The sequence below is a fragment of the Coturnix japonica genome, chromosome 3 (genome assembly GCF_054131305.1).
Source record: "Coturnix japonica strain WE chromosome 3, WE-NBRP24, whole genome shotgun sequence".
NCBI lineage: Eukaryota > Metazoa > Chordata > Aves > Galliformes > Phasianidae > Coturnix > Coturnix japonica.
In genome coordinates, this window is record NC_140665.1 from 42,648,119 (window position 1) to 42,675,511 (window position 27,393).

A 27,393-nucleotide genomic window follows, 5' to 3' on the forward strand; every position below is an offset into this window, starting at 1 on the left:
TCTTTAGAGCAATCCAAATGTAACACCATTGCATTCAAAAAAAAAAAAAAACAAAAAAAAAAAAACCACCAAAAATAACCCAATAATTTTGTGGTAGCAAGATTTTTTATTTTTTTAAGGATTAACTTATGAAACCCAGGAATTTCTCTGCTTTAGAGCCTACAGTCCTCTTCAATTATATATAATTGTACAAAAAATGTTAATTCAAGTCTGATTCAAATATATATGTGGGTATTTCAACATCTACTGTAGAATAAGCTAGGGAAAAAAACACTACACGAGTATATCACATCAAGTTAATTTTAAGGTTACTAAACAAACCATTGACACTAAAATATCCTACCCATTTTACTAATGTTTTAGTCTATTTTACTCTGCAACATCTCCCACCCACACAGATACTTATCTTGATGACCCCGTTAAGTAACTATTTCATATAAACCATTAAATGTAGAGGAATATAAAAACCTGAGGATAAGCTACAGGAACTGTAAGGATACTCCTGACTGATGGCACATATGAAGCTTCTCCACAGCACTGCAAAGCAATCTGAAAGAAATTTCTCTTCTGCTATACATTACAAAAAATGCCTAGATCATATACTTGCATTAAGTTCTTGCTACAAAATCATATGGTCTCATAGGATAAAGAAACTGTACTAAAATGCTCAGAAAATTTAGAAAAAAAGATCAATAGTAGTTTCTGATAATATTTTTTTCTGCTGTTAATAGAGCATGTTTAAAATAGTTAAGAAATTACAACGAATTTACAAGAGTCAAAACAAAATTTTTAGTGTATGTCATGTATTCAGCCAAATGCATGTAGTGCAAGACTGTATACGACCTGATTTCCACACTGTCCAACACCACACCCAAGCTCAGCAGGTAAAGTTAAGACAATTCACTTTTGCAAGCAGAACATCATTCATCTCTTTATGTAAGTCTGAAACTTATGGAATTTTAGACACTGAACAGTCAGTAGGTAATATACAACTATTCAATACAGCAGCACTCAAGATCCAGGAAGGAATAAATGGCTACACTGCAGTTGTAATGTACAAAAAAGAATAGGGAACAGTACATCTTTTACAAAGAAGCTGAAAGAGATGAACAGGATAAAACACACAGATAAATCAATGGATGAATAAGATACTAAAAAACAACTCAGAATGCCCAACAACAATTGAATCACAAAAAAACCTCCCATCTTTGAGACACAGGGTATCTTGAAGTGAGATGTGTTCTAAAAAAATTGCCAAAGTAAAGCATCACATCCAGAAAATATAAAATTGGATCAGATTTATACTTTGGGAATGAAGAAAGGATTAAATCAGTTAAGCCACAGACTTATCAATTGTCATGTTTTTCAAGCAGCTGAAAACCAATATTGCATTGCTCTAATATAGACACAAAGTAACTAACCCTGTAAAGTATGGATTTGAAAATTGGTGGGAAAGATTAAGAACACTTTATCAACCACTACTAACTCAAATGAACTTCAAGGGTTGTCTTAGTTTCAACTGGGATAGAACTGTTTTGTTCAGAGTGTCTGGCATGATGCCATGTTTTGGTTCAAGGAAAGATACAACACTGACAATACACTAACGTTTCTAGGTTAATGCTAAGGGCCAGGGCTATTCTCAGCAAAGGGCCCAAAGAGCTGGGAGGGAACAGAATTTGGACAGCTGACTTAAAATCGACAGACATATTCTCCACCATATGACATCATGCAAAAGGAGTTTTGAAGAGGATAAGAGCTCTCTTCTCCACTGCTGAGAGGACTAGCTGGGCATTGGTCAGGGAGTGGTGAGCAACTGCTTCTGCATCACTTGTTATACACAAATAAATACAAAATTTTTGTCATTAATAGTATCCTTTTCTCTACCTTAGAAAACAGTAATAGGATAAGCATTTTTTGTGGTATGCAGACATATTCACAACATGGTTAAAGTAACACGGTAGCTTTGTCTACATACATGTCCTATCAGCTAAGTTATCCTAAGATACTGAGGATTTTGAAAGTTCTCTATGCTCTAATGTTCATCCCCACCTCCAAGTAATTACATAGCTCTCAACACTGCAACTACTGGCTCTGCTGATATGAAGACAGTCAACAAACTGGAAATCAAAGTGGCAAAATAGCTAGTTTGACACACATGAAAATGAGTTTTTTTCAATTGTACAACCTAAGAAGCTATCATCACAGAAAATGTATTTGTAAAAATCACATAAATCAGCATTTATGAATACATTTAGGGGAAATAAATACACCGTCTACTACTGCTGTCATGATTCCGTGGAGACAGCACACTGTTCTCAGTTTTCATCTGATTTCTCAGACCAGATCTTGTTCATCCGATCAATCTTACTGTAGAATTTCATCTCCTGTTGGCTATTGCTTTGATTGCAGCATATTTTCTTTGTGTCTTTAAAATCCACACAGTCTCAAATTTGTTGCACAGCTGATTATACTTGTTTTTTTTTTTAAGAAAAAAAAAATAGTTTAGCCTCCTCAAAATAAGAAGTTTCTCCTAAACTTCCAGGCCAATAACCAAAGCCCAGCGCTCCAATGATCCAGACTTGTTTCCTAGTACTCTTCTGGAACTCAGGCAGTAGCTACTATGGGTGTGCTTCATCCAGAACACTGCTTACAGACTACAAGGAAAATGATCAAACTTAATGAACAAAAGGTTCCCCATAATTAAAATGTCAGTTCTGTGTGCTTACGTGCCATTCAACCATGTAGGAGCCCAAAAATTTAGCTCAATTCTCAACAGTAGACTACTTCCATTTTAACATGTTTTAATACATGCACAAAGGGTGGAGAACACTCTGTGAAGCCAAGTATATGGGGAAAAAAAAACAACCAAACCAAAAAAAAACCAACTTTAAATTCAACTTAATGGCAGAACTGTTATACAGTTAAGTGGTATATACATCCTTGATCATAGGGAGAAAAGAATTCTTGGAGACTTACAAAAAAAAACTTCAATAAATTAAGAGTTTTATTAGAGTACACCTCCAATACACCATAGGCCATTACTTTTCAACAGAAAAAGAACTGCTCTGACAGTAATCATCGCAAATTGGTTTAGAGCATAGACAAGGTCATCATAACTTGACTCGGCTAATACATGTAATTAAAGTTTGTTTCTGGATGGATTCACAGTTTTTTGAAGATGATTCCAAGTCATGGAAAAGCTCATCTTAAAAAAAACCTCTTAGCTTTGAGGCACAGACATACTTTTTTTTTTTCCCTCCTTCTCTTTCACAGTCAATTTTTAATTTTTAGCCCCTGGAGAATCATGTCTGTCCAAATGGTTGAGAAAAAGGAGAAAATGATTAAGGGAGCTCAGTTCCTATGGAACTGCACTCAAAAAAGCCTCAGCACAGAGAATACTTCATATACCAGATACACCCAAGTACACTATTATGCAGTTAAAACATAGAGGTGCACATGTGAGACATGTTCTACAGCTCCAACCATAGATGAAATACTGTTCAGATTTTCAATGTTTTAGTTGCTGGTTTTAGAAAGGCAGGACCTAGGCCTGCAGGAAATTACGATTCACTGTGCACACTTGCAATAAAAACAAATTTTATGATGTGCTTTCAGCAGTACTGTTTTCATCAGAGTAAAAATTGTGTTTAATAGGTATATATCGCAAATGAGAAGTACCATCAATTCAGGTTACAGGGGAGAGAGAAGAGTCCTAAATTTTCCTCACATTATGTTTGTATTTAACTTTATTGACCAGGTTACTTAACAAACAGTATTATTCTAAAGGGTTTTCTGGAAGAGGAAGAAATTGCAACTTTTAGGTTTCTGATGTACTGAAACTTCCTGGAAAGAAAAAAAAACGTGAGTTTCTTCAAATGTCACAGAGCTAAAAAGCTTTTGCTTGGACAAGAGCATGACTTCATAAAATTTTTTCCAACTTAAAAAAAACCTGTGGATGGGGTAAGTACAGAAAACTACTTAATTTGATTCAGTCTCGCTGGCATTTTTTAACTGGAAAAACCTCTCAAGTTATAGATTGGAAATGAGAATTTTCATTCAACCTTGTATGCTTAGTGTCTCTGCTACTGTTTGACGTAGGTTTAAAATTCATTGACAGCTTCCTTTGTCCAACAATGGAAAGTCCACCTACCATGATTTCATACGTAAAATTAAGCTTCCAAAGAGATGCAGTGCATATAAATAGACTTAAAAACTGATAAAGAACCACCTCACTGTATGACACGAATATATATACTACAATTCCTCCCCCAGATGACCGCAACTTTTAAAAGAATAAGAAAGCATGCTCAGGAGAAAAGGGTCTATAAAAGGCATTTCTCAAAAAAAAGAAAAAAAACCCTTCATTTTTCCACATTTTGCAACTACAAATAATCATAGCACAGACATTTTCTTCTCTGCAAAAAGAGCTGGATGTAGAGATTACTGTAATTTACTGTGTTGCAGACAATAATGTAAATTAATGTCTATTCAAAATTGAATATAGAAACATGATGTTGAAATTGTGTACGTTGAAAAGGGAAATTTCACTAAATCACGTGAGACAACTCCTCAAAACCAAACTCAAATGCAGAATCCTAAATCCAATATAAGGCAAAACCTCAAAAAACATCAGTAAATTATTTTCAAGTCACCAAGTTAATGAAATATAATCTGAACAATTTAAACAGAATAATCAGATAAGCCCATTACATTTTCCTTTGCGGAGTAAAAAAAAAAAACCACAGAATATGTCCACTTAAGACTATTCATTGCAGAAAAACATAATCCTCAACTCTAACTCTTACGGAAACTGCAAAACAATAGCTTTGTTATTAGAAACACTGCCAGTGACTGGAGAGTGTGGGAGTTACAACACTCGCCTAAAAACTGAAACTACCTGTCAAACATGCCTAATTACAGGTAGCTATCTAATCCCTGCAGAATATAATCATCTAAATAAAACAGCAAATACTAACAGAACCAGAGAAAAACAAACATGTTAGAAAACACACTCTAAACAGCTGGAAAGGAAAAGCTCATGCCATAAGTAACGCGGACATTAAAGATGTGTCTGAGTAGCTTGTTTTTTTCTTTTTAACTCCCACTGTATTAATGAAATGACATTTAAGAGTCAGAAGAATAAAAAGGAAGATGCTTCTTTTTTTCTTTGAAGTCAGTAAGGTTCATTGGGAAGAAAACAGCAACAAAACAAACAAGAAAAAGCAGCCCCTAAACAGATGGAAAAACCCTGTTAATTTTTCTTTTTTTTTTTTTTTTCACCTCATCTTTCTCGCCAGATAAACTGGGACATTATCACTGTTTAATACAAGTTTTAATTGAGTACCATCACTGGTGGGAAGAAAAGAGCGGAACCATACTTTCCATATCAAACAAAGCAGGTAATTAACAGCTATTCTGGCACAATCCCTTATCACCAAAATACACAACGCTGTTAAGTTCCCTCATTGCCAATGCTTTGCTCCAACAAAGGAAAGTTGATGTTTCAGGGTCACATTCACTCTTTTAATACACAGACATAAATTTACTGCTCAGTCAGACACCTATAATTAAACAACAAGAATATAATTCTAATATTCAGACAGGCTTGCATATGAGTGGGATATTTCCCCCTGTAAAGATGATTGCCTTTCATTTTTTGGTTTCAAGTAGCTACAGTTCACTTAGTTTTGATTACATAGCAATTAGATATGCAAATACAAGAGATCTAAAAAAAATGCTTTTTGAAATGTCAGATTGTAAGCAATCATGCTTATTCTTTCCTGCTATATGCACAAGCTATTCATTAAATAGCTATTGTCTTAAAAGCATTCCAACAGATTGCATTTACCAGAGATGTAGAGGCAAATATGGGAGCGCACAGTACCTAGGACATGGCTCATCAAGGAATGAAAAAGATCTAACACTAAATGTAATACGTACATGATAGTGGTTAACTAAGCCAGAACTAAATACAATGTTCTTTGTGCATTTTTCTCACTACTGATACTGACATATAACAGGATATAGAATCATTGTATCTTTGAATTAAAAAAACCTGAAATTATCTTCAAAATTAAAAAAAACAAAAAAACAGTAATTTGTGCATTTAATGACACTGTTTAGGTAATAAATTTCAGAGTCAAATATACAGAATTACTGCATACTATTAATAATTTTTTAAAATACCTGAATATAGAGTTGATACAAAACAACAATGCTAGTACTGATTTGGCAAGAATAACCACTGTAAAGTTCACAAATATGTTCCATTTGAAGTGCAAATTCTTACAATTCCATGCGTCTGGATCACATATGGAAATTTATGTTTTTATTACACATTTCACAGTGCCTTTAGAAAAGGCCTTCTGATCATAGATTAAAACAGGAAAGAATCTGGCAACAGCTCTGAATAGCAGGGACAAGAAAACATACTACAGTGTTAGATGGGACTATCCTATAAGAAACTGTTACTGACAAGTATGGTCTGCCATTGCTATAGCTGAAAGTTTGCTCTTGCAAAACTCTAAGGAAGCAAGAACAGAATGTTATGAAGAACAGGAGTTAGCTTGATTGTTATTTAATATTTATTATTAATGTTTAATAGTAACAATATTGTATTTAAAGTCATTAATATCTTAATTTAACAATGTTAGTTTTAATCAGTATCTCAATTACTTTAATATTAATTTAATATAAATATTTAAAGACAAATAATCTCCAAGCTTACAGAACAAGAAAATCCCTAAACAAGCCTGTGTTTCCTCACAGCCTCACTCAGCTGCGAGGAAATGCAGACTAACAAATGATGATGAAACACTGTTTGTCCTAAAAGCTTAGCTTTCAGATAATCAATGTAAATCAAATGTTTTTGTAGATGATTTCCATAATTGCTAACCACCCTTCAAGAGGGGTCTGACAAAAACACAGATCTTTTTTCAAGGACAAATTAACAAAGTTACAGAAGATGTCTGATTCAGAAACCTCTTTTAAAAACCTGGGGGGAAAAAATCATAATAAATCAGCTCAACTCTGTAGCTCGCCACAGAAACATTGCTGTAGGCCCTGAAATGTTTCTGAAACTAGAGTTATCCATGCAACATTTACATATCCTCTGTTACATCTTCCTAAGGGTCACTGTAAACAATTGAGCACAAAGGTAAACTGAAATCAGAGAATTGTAGCAGTTAGAAGGGACCTCAGCAGATTGATTCCAACCTTTCTGCTACAGCAGATCCCTATGACTGGCCACAAAAGTAGACAACCAGATGGGTTTTGAATATCTCCATTGGAGGAGATGTTGGCCATGAGCCAGCGTGAATCTGCTGGTGATCAGAACAGATATGTCCTTCTCTGCAGAGCTCCTCTCCAGCAGGTCAGCCCCTAACCCATACTGATGCATGTGGCTATTCCTCGAGGTGAAAAACTACTCTTGCACCTGTTAAATGTGAACAGGTTCCCTTTCATCTTCATATCATCAGTAAACTTGCCAAGGGTAGACTCTGTCCCTTCATCCAGAAATGATGTTGAGCAAGACTGGACCCAGCACCTACCCCTGGGGAACACCAGACTTGCACTGCTAGTGACTACAAGATCTGCCAGTCAGTTCTTAACCCAACTCGCTGTCCACTCATCTATACTGCAGTAAGTTTCCTAACAAGGATATTGTGGGAGATGGTATCAAATGCCTTGCTGAAGTCAAAGGTACACAATCTTAACCTCTAATTTTTACTCATTCCTTTCATCACATTCACCAATTATCTACAGAAACCTCAATCCAGGTTGGAAAGCAAAATCTCCTTGACCCCTTCAAAAGCTCCTATTGTCACAACTTCTGTTGCTGTAATGTGTGAATTCACAGTAATCTTAACACTACTGGGACATGCTTTTTTTTAGGTTGTTTTTTTTTTTTTCTGTTCTGTTATGCTCTTCACTTTCAGATGCTCTTCTGCACGTCAAGTATTTCTATCTGTTCATTAACTGAACATGAGATTCATGCTCAGCAGAAGTCTGCCATGAATTACTTAGGCCCCATCTCATCTTTCCAATTGCTTGATTCCCTTATTTGCAACATTAGTTTACCTTCAGTGCTCTCATCATGCTTTACCTTTATGCAACCATGTAACATTCAGAGTAAACAACACTGCAGAGAAGCTTCAGGGCATCTGGTCAGCTTTTCAGGCTAAATGAAGTACCATGGAAATTACCCCCTCCTTTCACTATTCTGTTTCATAAACTATAGGTCTAGTCAGAAGGAGGTCAGCACGAATCAAAACTGGAGAACACAGACACAGAGTACCTCCATAGGAATGTAGGAAATTAATGAGAAAGCAGGGAAAATGAAAACAACTCATGAAACAAGGAACAAGTTCATGAAAGAGACCAAAAACATTTATGTTGACCTAGTTCAAAACAAAAGGGACAGAAACACTGAAAGACATCTTCAGGAACCAATGAAGACTCAAGAAGAAAAATCTCCTGTAGCTCTTGCTATAAAAATACAACTGTTCCATAAATGAGATTGTTGTCTCCACTGCTGTGTATGTACGTTTGTTCCTCCATGAATCTTAGTTCTTCATATACAAAAAACATCTTAGTACTTTCCAGCAACTCTATAGCAAAAGCACCATACATCTGTACCAATTAAACCTCTTTCTTCTACTGATCCCATCCACTCTCATCAAATTTCATATGTAATTCCATAACATATTTTAATTAAACTAACAAGGAGACAGATATTCTCAGGGCTTTTTCAAAGCCAGAACCTTCCTGTTACATTAGCTGCCAAGTACTCTGTCAGGCACATATGAGTTATTGAAAACTGCCTGAATGAAGTCACTATTCTGCAGATTTTACTTTCAACAACCAAAAGTGGCCTAATGTTTTCTTAAATTTAGCTACTGAGGTTAGAAGACAAAATCTTGGTTGTCTTGCAGGCATATAGTACTGAACTGACTTATGACCCAAATTACACTCAATAATTACTTATGGTAATGAATTCATCGAGCAAGCTTGAATACTGTGCATTGTGTCTGTTCCATAACTAGTTTATGGCACTTACTAATTAAATCAGACATTTTACACACAATGTCAGAATCAATCAATTAAGTTAATTGGTCTCCGAGAAGTTCAGTATTAGCCATTGCTGAATTTTATTAACTGTTCCACTTCTGCAAGAGTAAAAACTTTTCGTGAAGTGGATAACAGGTTTGCATACCTGGCCTTAACCTGGTACAGGTTTTCATCCTTTCATGCAGGTAGTCAACACACAGTCATCAACATTTTTCATCATATATATTTTTAAGATACATTCACAGTGTGTATGGAATTCAGTGGGTTCTGTATCCATTAAAACATTTCCCATTTACTGCCCACCAAAACGAAGTGGAAAACGTGCACAGTTCAGCAGAGAGAAATTGCCTATTATTCTCAGAGAAGTCCTGAAAAAAAGCCTGCAACTCCAGAAACAAATCTAAATCACACTTTTCAGAAAGAGAGAAAGGACCATTCTTAACATCTTGTAAATATAGCTGGAGAAACCGCACAGAAAGGACACTATCCCATTACATACCCATTACTATCTGCAGAGGTACTTAAACTTCACTCATATCCTTAACACACCCCAATGTAAAGCATGTCCAGCAAAAGGGTAGCTAGTGATTAACTTCAGTTTTAATCCAGGTCTAAGCAATACAAAAAACTAACATGGTATTAGCAGTTTAAGCAAGAATTACCACCGCCTAAAACCAAGTTTCAATGGCAAGCCAATCAAGCATTTCAGAAATTAGGATCTGTAGATGTTTTAAAAACTTTAACAAAAAAGTTTTTAAAGTTGAAAAAGAATTTCATATCTTATCCTAGTTAGACACTACAGATTACCCTGTAGCAGGAAGTCAAATAACTATCTTCCAAAATGTCCAATTAACATTAGTATTTAGTTTCTGCAATAGCCATACCTTGTTTCTTGCTCACTCTTTTGCCGTACAGCAAAGAGCTTTCCTACCCATCTCAATAAAATTTATATATCTCAACCTAAGGAGCCATATCCAGGATAGGAAACAAGCACCTGTCTGTCTGAAGCCTAAAACAAAACAGTGAATACCAGGAGCTGTTAAGAACTAATACAGACTCAAGTAAGACTCAGGTAATACATAGGCATGCTCCTTTCCTCACACAATCAAGAAGTTTTGCTTCCATTCCTGCACTTAACAACCCTCCATTCTTTGTGGAGAGACTGAAGAATTTACCAAAGTACCAAATTAAGTGTGACCAACTCCAGAAAGATCAAATACAGTTAAATGATACTCAGTAAAACAAAAAAGTGACACATTCAAAATGCAACGTTAAATACAAATTACTTCCGGTAAGCTATAATGTCACTACAGTAATTCTCAAACAAAGCCACTCCAAGCTTCCTACCTAACAAAAGCTTAGTACTAATTTTACTGTTTCTACCATGGCACAGATGAAGACGAGTCAATTACCATCCACAGATGTAGAATTTTAATCTACGTAAGAGGGATTTGTTTATACACAGATGTTCAGGCAACAATTCAAGGTTTCTCAGATACGTGTTTTCTTCACAACACTTCGTGCTACTTTTCTCCAGTATCAAGCTAACTTCCATCTCTTGCCTCTTTATCTGAATGGTTTTTTGTTCACAAGGAATGGATAGAAAAACAAATAAAAACAACACACAATAAAAGTTGACTTCTAGCAGAGTGGCCCTTGTGACAGCACTCCTTCAGTTCATTATGCCAGTTATATCCCCAATTATTTCAATAATCAGATCATTAACTATTTAAGACGACGAGAAAAAAGGCCAGAAACTGGAGGAGAGGAAGTTCCGCACAAACATGCTCAAGAACTTCTTTATGGTGAGGGTGACGGAGCACTGGAACAGGCTGCCCAGGGAGGTGGTGGAGTCTCCTTCTCTGGAGATATTCAAGACCCACCTGGACGCCTACCTGTGTGACGTGGTGTAGGGAGCCTGCTTTGGCAGAGGGGTTGGACTCAATGATCTCTAGAGGTCCCCTTCCAACCCCTACGAGTTTGTGATTCTGTAAAAACTAACTACTCTCAGAACAAAATTATCTGTTATCAAGTTTTGATATCCAACCTAATCATAATCAAAAGCTTCAGGTACCTTTCACATTCCACAGGAAAATATGTTCAAAGCTACATCTTTATGTTTATATTCAAACACAATGCTGAAATACATCCATATACTAGTTATATTAAGTAGCCAATAAAAAGCAAAGGTGTATATATAAACCTATCTTAAAGGCTCATTGTAACAAATACCTATCAGTGACATTTCCTAAAAGACTAATACTGTTTTGCAATAATTTTTAAGGCCCACAGGCACTTAAATTTCTGTCCTTCAAAATAAAATCATTCCGCTCTTGAAAGCAGAAGCATTTCTCAGACTGTTAAACAAAAAGACTTGCACGACAAATTGCCTCAAATAAGAAGCATTTGTCAAATCTCACAAAAAACTTTAAGAAAACAGTTTCTCCTTGTACAATTCACATTCCCATAAGCTAATTGCACCTACAAGCCCATTCTTCACTTCCTGTCAATTCTGAAAGCAAAGAGGTATGCAAACAAGACCACAAACAAAGGTAATGCAGTCTAAAGAGAACCTGGACTACAAAACCCTGTAAAAATACTTAAACAGAGTCAGCTTCTGTTAGCAATAATCCAAAAAATTATGTCTTCAATGCCAATTTCCCTTTGAATACCCTGAAGGAAAAGTACTATTTTTTAGTTATCCTTCAGCATTTAATTATCTTATGTGATATATGTAATAAGTCAGTAACTTGCTAAGAGCAATTTTTTTTTTCTTTTTTGTGATGACTTTTTTTTCCCCTAATGCTATTAGTTAATAGTGCAAACACTTATCTCTTACCAGATGATCACTACCTCCAGACTGCCTGGGATCTAATTCATGACACTTACATTTTGTGGGTGAAAAGGGAGAGAAAAAAAAAAAAAAGCCATGCTTCAGCAACTCTTTTATAATTAAAAACTTCAGCTTTACAACAACTCCTGAATTGAAAGTAAGTGGCTATAAATGCAATACAAGTTTCTAAATTGGAACAGAAAAGCTTATTTTCTGAGATATTTAGTACTGAAAAAAAAAAATAAAAAATACTAAGTCACAAATAGTATCTTATCTTTCAGAATTAATTTCTAGAAAGTTACCTTCAGCTTCAATATATTTTAAACAGATTTGGACTATAAGAGGATTTTTTCCTCCATCAGCTATACAAATGAATATACTATTTTAATATATCTTAAAATTAATATACACAGTTTAGCACAGCAGATTCTTTTCTGCAGTTATGGTATGCTCAACTGCTAAGTTCAGTTACACCTTTATACAAATATGACCTTTTTCTTCAAGTTAGCTTAAAAGGTCAATTTATTAAATAGCTTCAAAATTAAGTATGAATAAAATTTCCCAAATTTGATAGATCAGGATAACAACACAAAGGTATGCATACTAACAAGAAAATATATTTACATGATATTTCACTCTGTGTTGTTAGATATTAGACTTATTAGTTATTACTCTCAAAATTGCATTCTGGATGCAGTAAGCCTTTTTTTTTAATGAATAATAAATATATATTCATATAATATATATTATATGTAATAATATATATTACTTTCACCTGGAGAAAGTAGATCCAGTAAAATCTCAGCCTTAGCTGAACAGCTACTCAAACAACAACTTTTAGTGTATAGCCATGCAAACTGGTTACAGTCACTGGTTATTGTTATCATCAGCTTGGTACTCAATGCTATTGACAAGCTGCAGATTTAACACGCAACAAAACTTAACAAACCATGATCCACAAAATGCAACATGCTGGACGACCAGATGACACTGCCACTGTCAGGGAGTTTTATGAAGCAGAAATCAAACAATTTTAACAAATGGCATCCTCAACAATAAGTATCTATGAAAGCCTGACAGTTAACAAACAGTTCAAAAGGCAAAAGCAAGCAACTGACCTCCAGAAATGTCATTCATGTAAAAAAATACAATTTTTTTATTTTTCATGAAAAGACAGTAATTCTATGCTCAGAAATGGAAGCTGTTTTCTTATTTATTTTGACTTCATCACATACTTCTGTCATCAATCCTATAAAGAATTTTAATATATATATATTTAACTATTCCTAGTTGTATAGAGAAGTACTCAAAAAACACCTTCACAGCTAGTGGTAGATTTTCTTATTGAAATTGCCATGATTTCTTAACACAGATATATTAAATTGTCAAACCGCAGCAGCATGCTTATGTGTAAAGGCAGCTTCTAGAGTCAACAGGCCTGAACCACACAATTTGTTCCCACAAGACATGAATAATGATGGCTGGTTAGACTCTCAATCTGAAACACTGAATATATTTAGCATACTGTAAAGTTGTTCAATTTCAACATAAATGCCAACACCATAGCTTTATTTGTAAACATAACACTTTTTTTCACAGAAGGCAGAAGTTGAGCATCCTATCAGGACTGTAGTAAAAAATTTTAATTAACGAGACATAGAAGTGCTTAGAGTCAATAACTACACTTTATTTAAATTAAACTGATCCGAAGACGTTTAACTGGAAATCAGAGTGTATCTGATGGTATTTCCAAGACTAAGAGGTATTAAAACATCACAGATACGTAGTAACTCAATTCTATAGGGCAAGTAGACATAGACATTACAAAGCAGGTAAATTCTTCTACTCTTAAATCTTTTCCTCAAACTTTGTATAGTCACCACAGATAACTTCTAATTCATTTTCAGCCTTATTGTGAAAAAAAGCTTTAGAGTCCAAGACTGACATATGTATTTACTTGACAACTCTTATCAAAGGTGATCTGCCAAAGTTCAAGATTGGTACTAACCAAGAGCTTGTCTTTCCTGACACCTCACATAATTTCAGCTTGAAAAGCAAACACCAATACATGAACAAGTATGCTGCAGCTCAGGAACAACACATCAGCTCACCGAATAATCAAACTACAGAGGGGAGAGCAAGAGATCTGAACCTGCTGCAATGGATAAAACCAACAAGTTCCTTAATTTTGTAACTGCATAGATGTCTACCTTCCTCTTTGAAATAGCCAACTGTAGGAACAAAAATAATTTCTATTAAGATGCTTCTTTCTGAAGGGAAAACAATATCTCCTTGTACAATGTTATAGAGGAGTTCCTTGATTAAAAGCTGGAAAGAAACAGGAAAAACACGTAATCAACCACAGCTGGCACAATCCAGTAGCCTGATGCTACTGGGCTGAATACCCCTCTCAATGAGATAATGGCAGTCAATGAGAAAAGAGAGCACAGACATGACTCCCTACATGCTTGCATCAGTGTACATCTCATGGAATGTATGTACAGCCAATAAGCTGATGAAAAAAACGTTTTACTTATCCATAAATGGTCAGGCTTCCCTTCTATCAAAACATCAATCTTTTATTGGCGCTGCAATTACTATTTTTCTCCACTATTGGAGTGAACATCAGCATTTTCTTCCTTACTACAGAGAGGGTACAGGCATAAGAAAAAAATGCCTTGTTCTTAATAAAACCACACATTCATTAATTTTCAATGAATGCTTGCATCCCCTCTCCCCTTCTCTATAATCTCCTTCAAGCACCTCCAGGTTCTAATAAAAACATGCTAGGTAATTAAAGTTGGTTTATTATTATTATTATTTTTTAATTTGTCTAAAGCTGCCTAGGGAGATGTTCTGATCATCAGCTGAACATTGGATACAAGCAATTTGATGATTTCACCTGTTTTCTGTGGGAAATATGTCAGCAAGTTTTAAGACCTGATGTTAGTTCAAGTGATTCAGCCATGTGATTAAGACTTTCAATTAATTACTTCTGTTCACAGGCTCACACAGACTAAAACTTTCTAGAGAACAACACAGGGCGGTTTTGTTGTGCAGCACTATTTATCACTGCCAGTCTTTCCTTATTTTCTCCTTGAATCTGCAACCACCAGCAACAACAAAAAAATAGAAGAAAACAGATGGATTCCATGCAAGATCCAATAAGGCTTCTACTGTAACTAGCACCAGGAAATCAGGTTTGTAGGTTTGAAATACACATAGGAAATAATAATAATAAAAAATAACCTCTGATCTAGAAATTTCTCAGCAACTCCATCAAAAACTGGAAAAAATCTGAATATTTCCCTTCTATAAACAATTGGCACTAATTGCCAAACAACTTGGACATCTTGCACTGCAAATCTAGAGAATTCATCTGTAATCACAATTCATTAGGAAGAGACATAAGAACAAATAGCATGACAAGTACTTACTCTCCAAATTGATAAGTGTCACCATTTCTTACTTTATCCTGTTTGTGAACATCATGTCTTGAATTTCAATTCTTTATTTTTAGAGGAAACACCTTACTGAGGAACAGGATGCATCACAAACTACATTATAATAAATGATTAAGAAATATTTCTTACTGCAGCAACAACGTCAGTGTACACAATATAGAAAAAAAAAGTCACTATTTGAAGATGGTAAACTACCGCCTAATATTAATACAGGATAGCAAAAGATCTAAAAACAAGATCACAAATGGATGATATGGAAATATGTTTTGTCAAGAAAACTTTTTTGCACTGATTGTTGTTTGGTATTCAATCAACATTAAACTGTTATTGTAATAATTAAATGAATATATTATTCAAATACTTTATATGTCATTTGATATTCAACACACACCTCAACGGTCGATTACTCTGCACTCCAAAAATATCTGACAATTGATAACTTAGAGAAGGTAAAAGCTTACAGCTTTTCATGTTCAATTTGTAAACAACCAACATAAGACATTGCTTCTTACATCCCATGAATGATTCATTGTCTGAAGTGCCGGAACACCTTTCTTTTTAACCTACATAAAGACTTATAGACATTAAAGCACTGAGTAGATCATTCTGTATTACTTCATGGGTACAAACTTCTAGCTGGTGCAACTGCAACCAGTCCCTGAGACAGCTTTCAATTTCTTACTGACCTTAAACAAAACACAAAACAAAGCATGTAACTGGACCCATACTCAGAAAAAGTTCCCAGGTCCTTTATGCTTTTTCTTAAAAACAAAACTCACATTAACTGTTATTAGGAGTAGCCATTTAAAAAAACGGTGGGAAGAGTGTGGGAAATGACCCTAAAGATACCACTTCCACAATATGTAAAACTGCCCAAACTACTCTCTACAGGAAAGGATGGTCTCTGAAGCACAGAGGTAGGAGGGAGATCATTCATGGACATTAAATGTAACAGCAGTCTGGACACTGTCCTGACCAACCTATCCCAGGCAACCTTGCTTGAGTAGAGACGTTAAGACAAGATAACATCTGGAGGCTAGAATAAGAGGAAACAGTCTGCAGTTGTGCATGGAAAGCACAACTTGGATGGGGCACTAGGAAGAATTTCAAGAATTCTACAACTCCATAGCAGAGAATTACTGTTTACATCTATCTGAAATGTAAGTATGTTCACTACAAGGTATTATTTCAAGACCATTAAGTTTGGGTTTTATGAAGAACTGATGCCTAAATGTTTTAGTTTATAATATCTACAAGTATAAGTGAACCAGAATTTTTTTTTATTAAATATATATATATAATCTATTTCCTGATAAACTTTCTCAGTCTTAAAATTTTCCCTCCAAAAACAGAGGAGCAACAATAAATATACATCACTTATGAGCAGAATTTAAGAACCCTCTTATCGATAAATATTTAATGTCTTTTAAAATCTATGTGAATAGGAAAAAAAAAAAGTATAAACCAATAAGTAGACCTTTCCCTCTCATTGCAGTATATGACCTATAATACCCTCCAATTGTAGGGAATCATATTTTAAAACCCTTCAAATTCTACTATCCATTCACAATTCAAAGTCCCAAAATAAGAGGGTTAGTTTGTATGTTAGATCTCCATTCAAAAAAAGAGCTGGAAAGAATTCCGGAGGAGAAACAGAACACTTTAAAAAAAAAAAAAAATCCTTCAACTTCTTTATAGATCAAACATAATTTAAAACAGTATCACCAAAATTTCCCAGATGAGAGTAAACATTTGCTCAAAAGCTAGCAATCTAAATGCCTAACATAACTATAGTGGAATAACAGAAATGTAGGTCAAAGTATTACAACAGATTATGAAAACATGAGGTAACACATGAAGTTTGAAAGTCGTGATTATAAGCCCTGGAAAGCCAGAGGTTTCTAAGTGGGCATTTTAAATGGTTCTAACTGTTCCATGTTAAATTTATATGAATAAGCTGTATTATGTGACTAATCGGAAAATGTTTCCTTAGGAAAGAACTGAATTAATATTTATTGGAACAAATAGAAAAGGAGTCATACTAATTGTACAACTCAAAACTGAATTGGTGATACTAAGGCAACTTCAGCACTAACAACCAGAGGGAAGGGGAAATAGCTACAACATAAAACTGTAAATAGAAATAACTTCCAGGAGCCAACATCACAATAACTTAGCATTCACAATGACTATCCTGAAAAGTACAGCTAATTACACAGAGCAGATATAGAAGGGCTGCTTCAAAGGTAACGCTTCCTATTTTATTGTGATGGCCCAGGATGTCAGAGGTGGATGTTGATGGTATGGCAGCAGAGTCCGAACCTTCTCACAAATATCCCATCACATTTTGTTGTCATGCAACAGATGGCAGCAGATGGGCAGTCCAACAAAATAGCATCTGACACTTAAGTGCATATGAAGCAAAGGTGTACCGTTGAATTCCTCCACATTGAACAAAACTGTACGTTTACATTCATCAATCCTTGCTGAACGTTTATGGAGACCAAACAGTGGCCATGAGCTTTGAGGTGGCAAGTGATGCACATCAGCAAAAGCAATATGAAAGACAAACTATATTCCAGATGACTGTGCACAGCTGTCACCATAAAACAAAGAGCATCTCCATCAGCTCATCTGCATGAATTGGAAGATCACAAAAAGGGATCTGTGTATGAAGCTCAATATCAGCTTCAATGCATTAGAAATGATGATGGCAATACTAGAATATCAGTGTTTGCCAGGTGGTTCTCATAAGTGTTCACATGGTAACAGAAAGAACACTGCATGCAAGTTTACCAGGAACTATTGAATCAATATGAAGTGGAAGGTGACAGTTCCTGGGATCACATCATTAGCAAGGATAAAATATGGTGTCACCACTAGAAGCCCAAGTTAAAATGGCAGTCTGCTGGTTGGCGACGTGAATTCTCCAACAAATAAAAAGTTTAAGAGACAGCCAGCAGTGGGTTAAGTGATATGCACTGTCTTTTGGGATAAGAAAGCGGTGATCCTTCTTGATTTCTTAGAACCCAGACAAACCATCAGCTCTGACTGCTATAACACAATGCTAAGTAAGTTGAAAGCTCAAACTTCCATATTTAGACCAGAGAAGAAACTTTTTCTCTTGCAGCTTGACAATGCCAGACTCCATACCAGTCTGGAGACCATGGAACACACTGCCAATCTTGGCTGGACCGTCCTATCACACCCACAGTATAGTCTGGATTTTGTATCTCCTGATTTTAATCTGTTTCGGTCAACGAAAGATGGACTGTACGGGCAAAATTTTCCTAGCAACAGTGCATAACAAAACAGCCCTGAAACAGTGGGTCACCTCTGTTGGTGCCAATAGTTTTGAGTGTGGCATTCAGGCTCTTGTTCATTGCTGCCAAAAATGCATCGCTAAAGGTGGCGACTATGTTGAATAGAACTGTTTTGTAGTTGAGAATTTTATCTGTCAAACAGCATCATTGTGCTCTTTGCAAATGTTGTAGATCCCACGGAACTAAACAGGAGGCATTACTTTCGCAGCCACCTATGTAAACTGCAGAACAGAGCAAGGAACAGCCTAAAACATATCCCAGTTCTACTTTAACACAAAAAAAATTCAGATATACAGTGCTTCTTCGCTCGTTCAGACAAAATCCACTGCCATAAACACATTTAATGTACTTTCTAATCCACATATTTGCACTAACCACTCCTTTGGTACTCCAGTAGAAGAAAGTTCTTAATGACACCTGTAATATTAATAGCTCTTCCTTAAATAAATGTATTTAACTTGAATTTTAACTTTGCCTCATGAAACATCTGACACTGGTCATTACTGAAGTGAACCTTACCAGCTAGACTCCCAACTGCACCACTATGTTGCATGCATATTGAACTTCTTCAAAGTCGGTTATGTTAACCAGTAAGTCTGTAAAAACCACTAAGTAATTAAGCACGCTGAATAAAAACAAACAAAAAAATAAGATGAATAGGAGAAGCGTGGTCCCATGTTAGGAAAGAAACTTACATATGAAACTCTGTGACTTTTGAAGAGCTTACCTTCTTTTTGTCTCTCATTGAGCCCTTCCCTCGGACCATTATCTTGCATCCTGTTTCCGCCTCAAGCTGTTTAGCTGTTAGTCCTCTGGGCCCAAGGATTCTTCCGACAAAGTTAAACTGGAAGAAAAACAAGAAGTATTTCTATAAGACAAAGTAAACAAATTTAATATAAAGACGTATTTCCATCTCTAAAACATCACAAATACTGTTTGTTTGCTTTTTTAAATCAATTTAGAACATCACACTAAATTCCTGAGGTGAAAGAATGAGGTAAGTATAGCTTTTATATATTAAATGCCTAGGCAATCCCAACTGTGGAAGATAAGGATTTCAGGTGAAAATAGGCTTTTAAGTTTAATCTCACTGACCAGGGTAGTGATACTGTTAACTTCTACTACATTAAATGCAATGAACTCTTACACAAAATACATACATACATAGTCCTTATTATGCTAACAATGTGCATCATATACAGGAAGCAATTTCTGATTACATGACCAGACACTCACAGAACATCTGTGTGGTTGAATTATTACGTTGCCAGGTGTATGTTCAGTCTCATGAAGGCACCACAAGGCTTTTTCTTAACAGGTCTCTTGGTCTAGCCTTGCTTTGCTCCCTACATTCAGCTAAGAAGCATCCAGAAAAAGTGTGTCTTTTTTTTTGCTCTTCCATACTTTTTGACTGGGGTCTACCTGGCCGGCACACTGCCAGCTGGCCACCCAATCATCAACAGAAATTGAAGTATTTTCCAAAACAAACACTTCTCAACATTTCCCTTAGCTAAGCAAACAAATGAAACAACAAGTTTAATGTAACACCGTTACATTAAAAAGGCAGATAAAACAGGGTTTCTTGAAGCAGGTTGCTGGGACATAGTAGTATTTCAGTTGAGATCTCAACAAAATTAAGTTACTCAGAACAATCATATTTAACAAACATTTCTATTATCACATCACAGATGACCAGAAACCCTTCTCCATCCCTGAAAATTTCAACTCTTCTGTTTGGCCGAATACTTGTTGATTCCAAATGCTGTTCTTCATTACTTTTGCCTTGTCAACTTTCCTCAGGTTTGTATCCATATGCAACTCTCCAACACTACATTATTCTTCATTTACACAGAGAATTCCACATTGATGACATCAGGAACACTAGTTTTGAATTTCAGTTGTCTTCAGAAGTACCTGGCATGACACTTTCTAAGCTTATTTTCTACTCCACTAAGAATGTTACTCCCAAACAAGGGACGAGACTCCATTTGAGATGGAACATCAGTTGATTCTATCATCACTAGTAATCTGATAATACGGTTTAAGTGAGTTGTTATTTTAACAAATGATTCCCAAGTCTTTTGTACTAACAGCTCACTGTCAACATTCAATTCCTCAGAGTGTCATATTAAAGCTTTAGCTGAGAGCTCCACAGGAAAAAGCATTAACAAAATTTCTGAAGAGACTAGGTACAGGTAAACAACTACCAAACCACAGCTGAGAAAACAGTACAGATTAAGCCTTCTAGTTAGTACCAAAAGATTTATCAGAATTCAGCTGTATCTGTATCTACTGCTTCTCTTACCTGCCACGTAGCGGCAAATTTTGTTAGAAACAGATACGTTAGACAAAATCAAAGAACTGTTTCAATCACATTTTAACTCAGGATTTCTCATGCTTTTTTCCCCGATCTCTCACCCAACTGCACTTTTCCTTACCACCTTCCTTCTCCATCATCTTCAAAATACACATCTGTGTTTAAGAACACTGGTTATTCTAATACTGCATGATGTCTAAATTTGGAATACTCCCTACAGCTTCATTCTCACACTGGATTTGTCCAGTCCTCCAGAGATCACCATACTCCTAGTGAATTAATAAGAAATAAATATCAGTGGTTCACAAAGTGCTTTGATCAATTTAAGATGACTAGACTGCACTACAACGAATGCATTTAGTTAATGCCTGTTAGAATGAGAGTGTGTTAGAAAATGAAGTAGAACTATCCTGTGCTAATATTAACTGCTTCCACATAAAAAATACCCAAGCAACAAGCAACCAAATTCTTTCTTTCAATAAATTATTCACTCTGTTCTTAACAAGTCTATACTGAACTTCTATATAACCACTTCTACTCACAGTAGAAGTATATATATCTTTGTAATCATTTTCCCATGTTTTTGCTTTGTTTTTTGAAGAGTAGAACAAAATTATTTTTTATCATGTTCTCAAATCTTCCTATGCAAACTCAGCATCAGAACTCAGTACTAGATTTCCAATTCTGTGACACGTACAAGTACGAATGTATCTTATGTGTCACTTAAATTTTCAAGTAGAATCAAACACATTAGGAAAAGAATAAGGGCTGCTCTGAATCCCAGTGTTCGGCCCTAGTCCAGGATCTTAATGATCGCTGTGCAGTAACACACACTCCCAGAAGCTGACAAAATTTCAGTCCTATTCAACAAGTTGACTCAATCAGAAACCCTCCGACAAAAAAGCCTTATATGTCTTATCTAGAGAGCAACTATTACCTAAGAAAACCAATGGCTTTTAAATTGCTTCCATGCCTCATCAGCTTCTACATTAGAACAAAAGGAAAACAAGAACAAACTATGCTAAAATTCAAAGCTGCTGATTAATGAAAGCTTTCACAGACAGAAGCATGACTTATTTTAACAGTGTACAAGAACGCAAAACTTAAGAAACTTTCCATACAAGTTAAAACCTGAAGAATTCGGAGGACTTAAGTGTTATATTTCAATGTGTTACCATGTTTTTTGTATTTTGTGTTTTCCCTTCACTCCTGAAAGTAAGTTATGAAGATCTAGTTTATCTGATTAAATACACACACACACATATATGTATATTGTTGGAAAATAATCTGAAAAGGTTTGGATTAAAATAAACAAATCTCACAAGAAATAGCATATGAACATGCATTTGGTTAGACAACTAATTTGCTCAATTAGAAACTAATTTATTCTACCATTTTATTATTACAAGTGTGCCATGATTTACTATACATGGCATTTAAAGAGTTGTTAAAGTCTATTCCAATTTTAAGTAAACTGAAAAATGCCTTTGCAAGTTTATTTGTGCCACAGATATAATACGCTGAGTATGAACACTTTGCACTCAGCCTAAATGTTAAGTAAAATATCAGTGGTACCTCACAATAGAAGATGTTCTATATTGACATTAACTAAGAATAGGCAAAATTACAATTATTCTTGAGTACTTATTTGTATGTATGGTTTTACTGAAGAAAAGTAGTCTATGCATTTAACTGAAACAGATTAATATGCGTACCTATCTTCTACTGCATTATTTCCAATTTAAAAAATAGCAACATACTGACACAAAACTTACAAGAAATAAAAGTCTTTGCATCAATCAGAAGATGATGTTCTAAGTCACGACAGTACTATGACAGCACTATGACAGTATTTCTGCAAATTTTGAAGATAGCTTCCACTACATTTTTTGATCATCTTAAAATAAAAGCACAGTTTAAAACAAAAAATAACAGCCATGTAGCTATGTAAACTGTAACTATGTAAAACTGCTTGAAATATTGGGAAACTACAGCATATTAAATATTAAGAAGGTAAGATTTTACACTTTGAGCTCTGTAGTATTTTTAGTAAAGAAAACAGGACACGTGGTATAACCTGATGCTTGGAGATCTGTTGGAAAATATTAAATGCTATATAGGACAGTAGAAAAACAAACATGCAATTTATTCTACTTTACAATGTGCTTTCTAGTTACAGTATTTTCCAATGTTTATTCAATTAACTTATCATAAGCAAATACCCATTCTCAAAGTGACAACTTTATCACAAGTGTATACTGACAATATAGAAGCTGTAGTGATATAAATTTAGATATTTACACACACTCATACAAAGACTCTTAGAAGTACTAACATTGTAGCTAAAAAATTTCTGTATTCAGAATCACCATAAAAGAATGAGAAAGCCTTCTAGTTCAAATTTACATCTCTCCCTCCCATTTTTTCCTTTCACAAAAAATACTGTATCAAAATACTCCAAGTTATGGATGCCACCTCATCCCACACAGATTATACAGCCACATTTTTGATAGTCGTTGGTTAAGAAAGTGCCTCTTCCTGTGCATAGAAAGACACTTCATGCCTTCCTAACTATTTGCGATGATTTAACACCATGCTCATTGCTACAGAAAACAGCTACGAAAGTGAAACTGCATTCAAAAGAAAGCAGAAACGAGAACTACTACTGAATAAAAACAACTGTATCATGTTTGCAGCTTATCCAGTGATGACACTAGATCCACTGAAAACAAAGAATGGAAAGGTAACTTATACATATGTGCCACTAGTTCATATTCAAGAAACCAAATAGAAAAAGTGTGCTTCCAAAATATTTTTGAGATCGCAAAATCTTTCATTAATGGCATTAGCATGTATTTTGAGGATTAAACATGCTCCAGTAGAATTTGGCAATTTTATTTAGGAGATCCAATCTCTAATGATATATTACAGGGAGAGGAGGCTGACAAAGCAGATGGTATTAACATTGTCAACACAACGAACGTAGATAGTAGTAATAACATATCTAATTTTTTTAATACAAACTGACTTTAATGTTGTTGCTAAGCTGTTGATGAAAAGTGTATTTGTTTCCTGAAATCTCTTCCAGAAACAGCTACTGGCAATAGCAGACAACAACGTCCAAGAAACATTCCCTTCATCCCTTGATTATATTCTAAGCAAAACAACAAAGTAAATGCCACAGTACATATGCAGGTGAATGACACGTATAATCTACTTATGCTAGATATATCCATTTATATCTACTGGGTGTATCTGAGCCACACCATTCTAATACTAGAATCAAAGCTAAGCGAGAACTCACCTTGTTACAAGCAAGACTTGATAATTATTGTAGGAATAAGACAAGCTTAGTCAAGACTGAAAGCATGTTTAAGCAACATATTTTTTAATGCAAAACTAAAGGATATGAACATAATTGCAATATATTACTAAAATATTGTTCTTCATGCTCAAAAGCACTAAGTTAACTTTAAGTGTTTTGAAGTCTGTTACATATTATATATAAAAATATTAGCATCCAGAGCCTTCCCTCATGGACAAGAGCAACACATGCTCCCATGACTTCAAGGAAGGATTACAGTAAAAAACACTGTGATTCATCTTGAGCAATGTGCATTTATAACCGTTCTGCTCATTAGAAAAGCTCCCTGAAAAAACTGAAGGCGGCAGAATAAGACAGACCTTATAGGAATTTTTGAATACTAAAAATCAGTGGTTTTATTTATATTTAGAGTTTATTTATAATTTTAAAAGTAGTTTAAAAAAAAACACACTAAATTACCACATTTTTCAAAGGGTATCCCTGAGCATCCCAGGGCTACTATATTGCGAAGTTCTCTATACCAGTATGTACATTCCTGCAACACAGTATTATTTAGCCAGTTAAAAGAACGATTCAACTTACACTATGGAAGCTAGGTAAAAATACATAATGCTATTTCATGTAGAAAACTGAGGTTGTTTTAATTGGCTGACAAGTATTAGAAAATATGTTGCTTGCAATAATAAAAACAAGTCTTTTACAAAGTACTACGAAAATTAAAGCCTCAAAACAGCACAACAGCATAAAAACTGCCCCATTAAAATAAAAATATCCAAGTATTCCATTTAGAGATGACAGAATTCTTAAAGGTTAATTTAATTGCTGGGATTGACTTGTCAGTTATTGACAGGATTGCTGTATCAGTTCCTTTACATTCATTTCTGATCAACCAGACTAACAGCTACTGCTGATCATTCAAAAGAAGGAATCTAAATCTCTCTGATCACTGCAGCTGTAATCCAGACAAACCAGATTATCCCTGTGATTTCAACAGAATATGATTTTTATATAGCAGAAGGCATCCTAGTGCTTTAAATGCTTAAGAAAAAAAATACAGAAAAGCAAAAAATAAAAATGCCTTTTAAAGTATAGCTGGGATTTAGATTGAATTACTAAATCCTTTAAATCCACACTATTCACCTCTAATAACCTCTGCGCTGAAGGCTTTGAGAGCTTATTTAACTGACAAATAGCTTTACAACCCCCCCATGTAAATATAATGGATCAGATCCATTAAAAATAATAATAAATAAAATTGCGTTAACTTGCCAGGTCAGCCTAATAACAGCAATAAAGCTTTCCTTATTAAAGGAAGAAAAACAAAGTCCCAGAGAATAGATTAATTTTAAAAGCAAAGCAATTTTTCTCTGAATTCTTAACTCAAATTTATAAGAGAAACTTTGAATAAGCTATCAAGTATGGATACTAGATGTTTGTTGTTTCATTCAGATTTATTAAAAAAATATTATTCTAATATTTAGAAATATATTTAAACACTGCTTTACTTTTAGCACAGAAATTTTAAGTCATGCAACAGAAGAACCTCAGTAGTAGCAATGCCCAGTTAACTAAATGCTAAGTCACAAGTGGTGTCCCACAGGGGTCGGTCTTCAGACCAGTGCTTTTCAACATCTTCATCAGTGACTAAGACAATGGCATCAAGCACACCCTCAGCAAGTGTGCAGATGACACCAAGCTGAACAGTGCAGTCAATACATTGGAAGGAAAGGAAGCCATCCAGTAGGACCTGGACAGGCTGGAGACATGGACCCATGAAAACCTAATTAAGTTCAATACAGCCAAGCACAAGGTGTTGGACTTGGATTGGGGCAATCCCAGGTATTTATATGAATTGTGGGAAGATCTCTTTGAGAGCAGACCTGCAAAAAAGGACTTGGGGTCCTGGTGGACTAGAAGCTGGATGTGAGCCAGCAGTGCTTGCAGCCCAGAAGGACAACTGTGTTCACGGCTGCATTAAAAAAAGGGTGGCTAGTGGGAGAGGGAGCTAATTGCCCCCCTCTACACTGCTCTTGTGAGGCCCCATTTGGAATACTGTATCCAGGCCTGGGGCCCCCAGAACAGGAGGGATGTGGAGCTCTTGAAGAAGGTACAGAGGGGGGCCACTAAGATCATCAGAGGGCTGGAGCACTTCTCCTATGAGGAAAGGTTGAGGGAACTGGCTAGTTTAGCCTGGAAAAGAAACGACTTCAGGGAGATCTCACTGTGGCCTTCCTACTTGAAGGAAGTATATGAAAAGGATGGGGAACAGCTGTTTACAAAGATGGATAGTGATGGGACAAAGGGGAATGGTTTTAAACTCAGACAGGGGAGGTTTAGGTTAGATATTAGGGGGAAGTTTTTCACACAGAGGGTGGTGACACACTGGAACAGGTTGCCCAAGGAGGCTGTGGATGCCCCACCCCTGGAGGCATTCAAGGCCAGGCTGGATGTGGCTCTGGGCAGCCTGGTCTGGTGGTTGGCAACCTGATAGGGAGGGTTTAAACTGGACGACCTTTGAGGTCCTTTTCAGCCCAGGCCATTCTATTATTCTATAATAGTTAGTGTGGTCAACATACAGTTTCTTTTGTTATCTGCTCAGTATCTGTCAAGATCCATTATCAAAATACTGCCATAAGAACTAAGTGCATGTACAAAAATCAAAATCTTCAAGTTACATTTATTTTGGTATCTATTGTACCACTATAATTTTCATCCACACTTCCAATCACGATATAGAACAGAAAATCTATTTTTAGCTTATCTGTGTAGAAGATTCCACCTGCTTTTGTAATGCAATGTATACAAGTTTTTGAAGTAAAAGATGAAAAATTATGTCAGGTCCTCAAGTAGTTTCACAACACTGCAGAAGTTGTACTGCCTAATCTGCTTCAAGTAGAAGCAAAGTCTGATAAACAGAAAGTTGGAGAGAATTAAGAGTCATTATTAAATTTCTGACCAGTAACTCTAACAATAAAACCGTTTCTAGTTTTACTGTGCAGAATTAAATAATCACATGGAAAGAAAGCTAATAGTATAAATAGCCTGTACTTGCATTAGATAAA

The 27,393-nt window shown here is 35.4% G+C and overlaps 1 protein-coding gene across 18 annotated transcripts in view; it reads right to left on the reverse strand.

The window, feature by feature from the left end:
• QKI (QKI, KH domain containing RNA binding) overlaps nt 1–27,393 on the reverse strand; it is a 133,719-nt gene that overhangs the window by 60,311 nt on the left and 46,015 nt on the right. For all 18 annotated transcript variants that reach the window (XM_015858033.3, XM_015858031.3, XM_015858030.3 and 15 more), the window contains exon 3: nt 19,417–19,533. In XM_015858033.3, the coding sequence (XP_015713519.2) occupies nt 19,417–19,533 (117 nt within the window). The remainder of the gene's footprint in view (nt 1–19,416; nt 19,534–27,393) is intronic.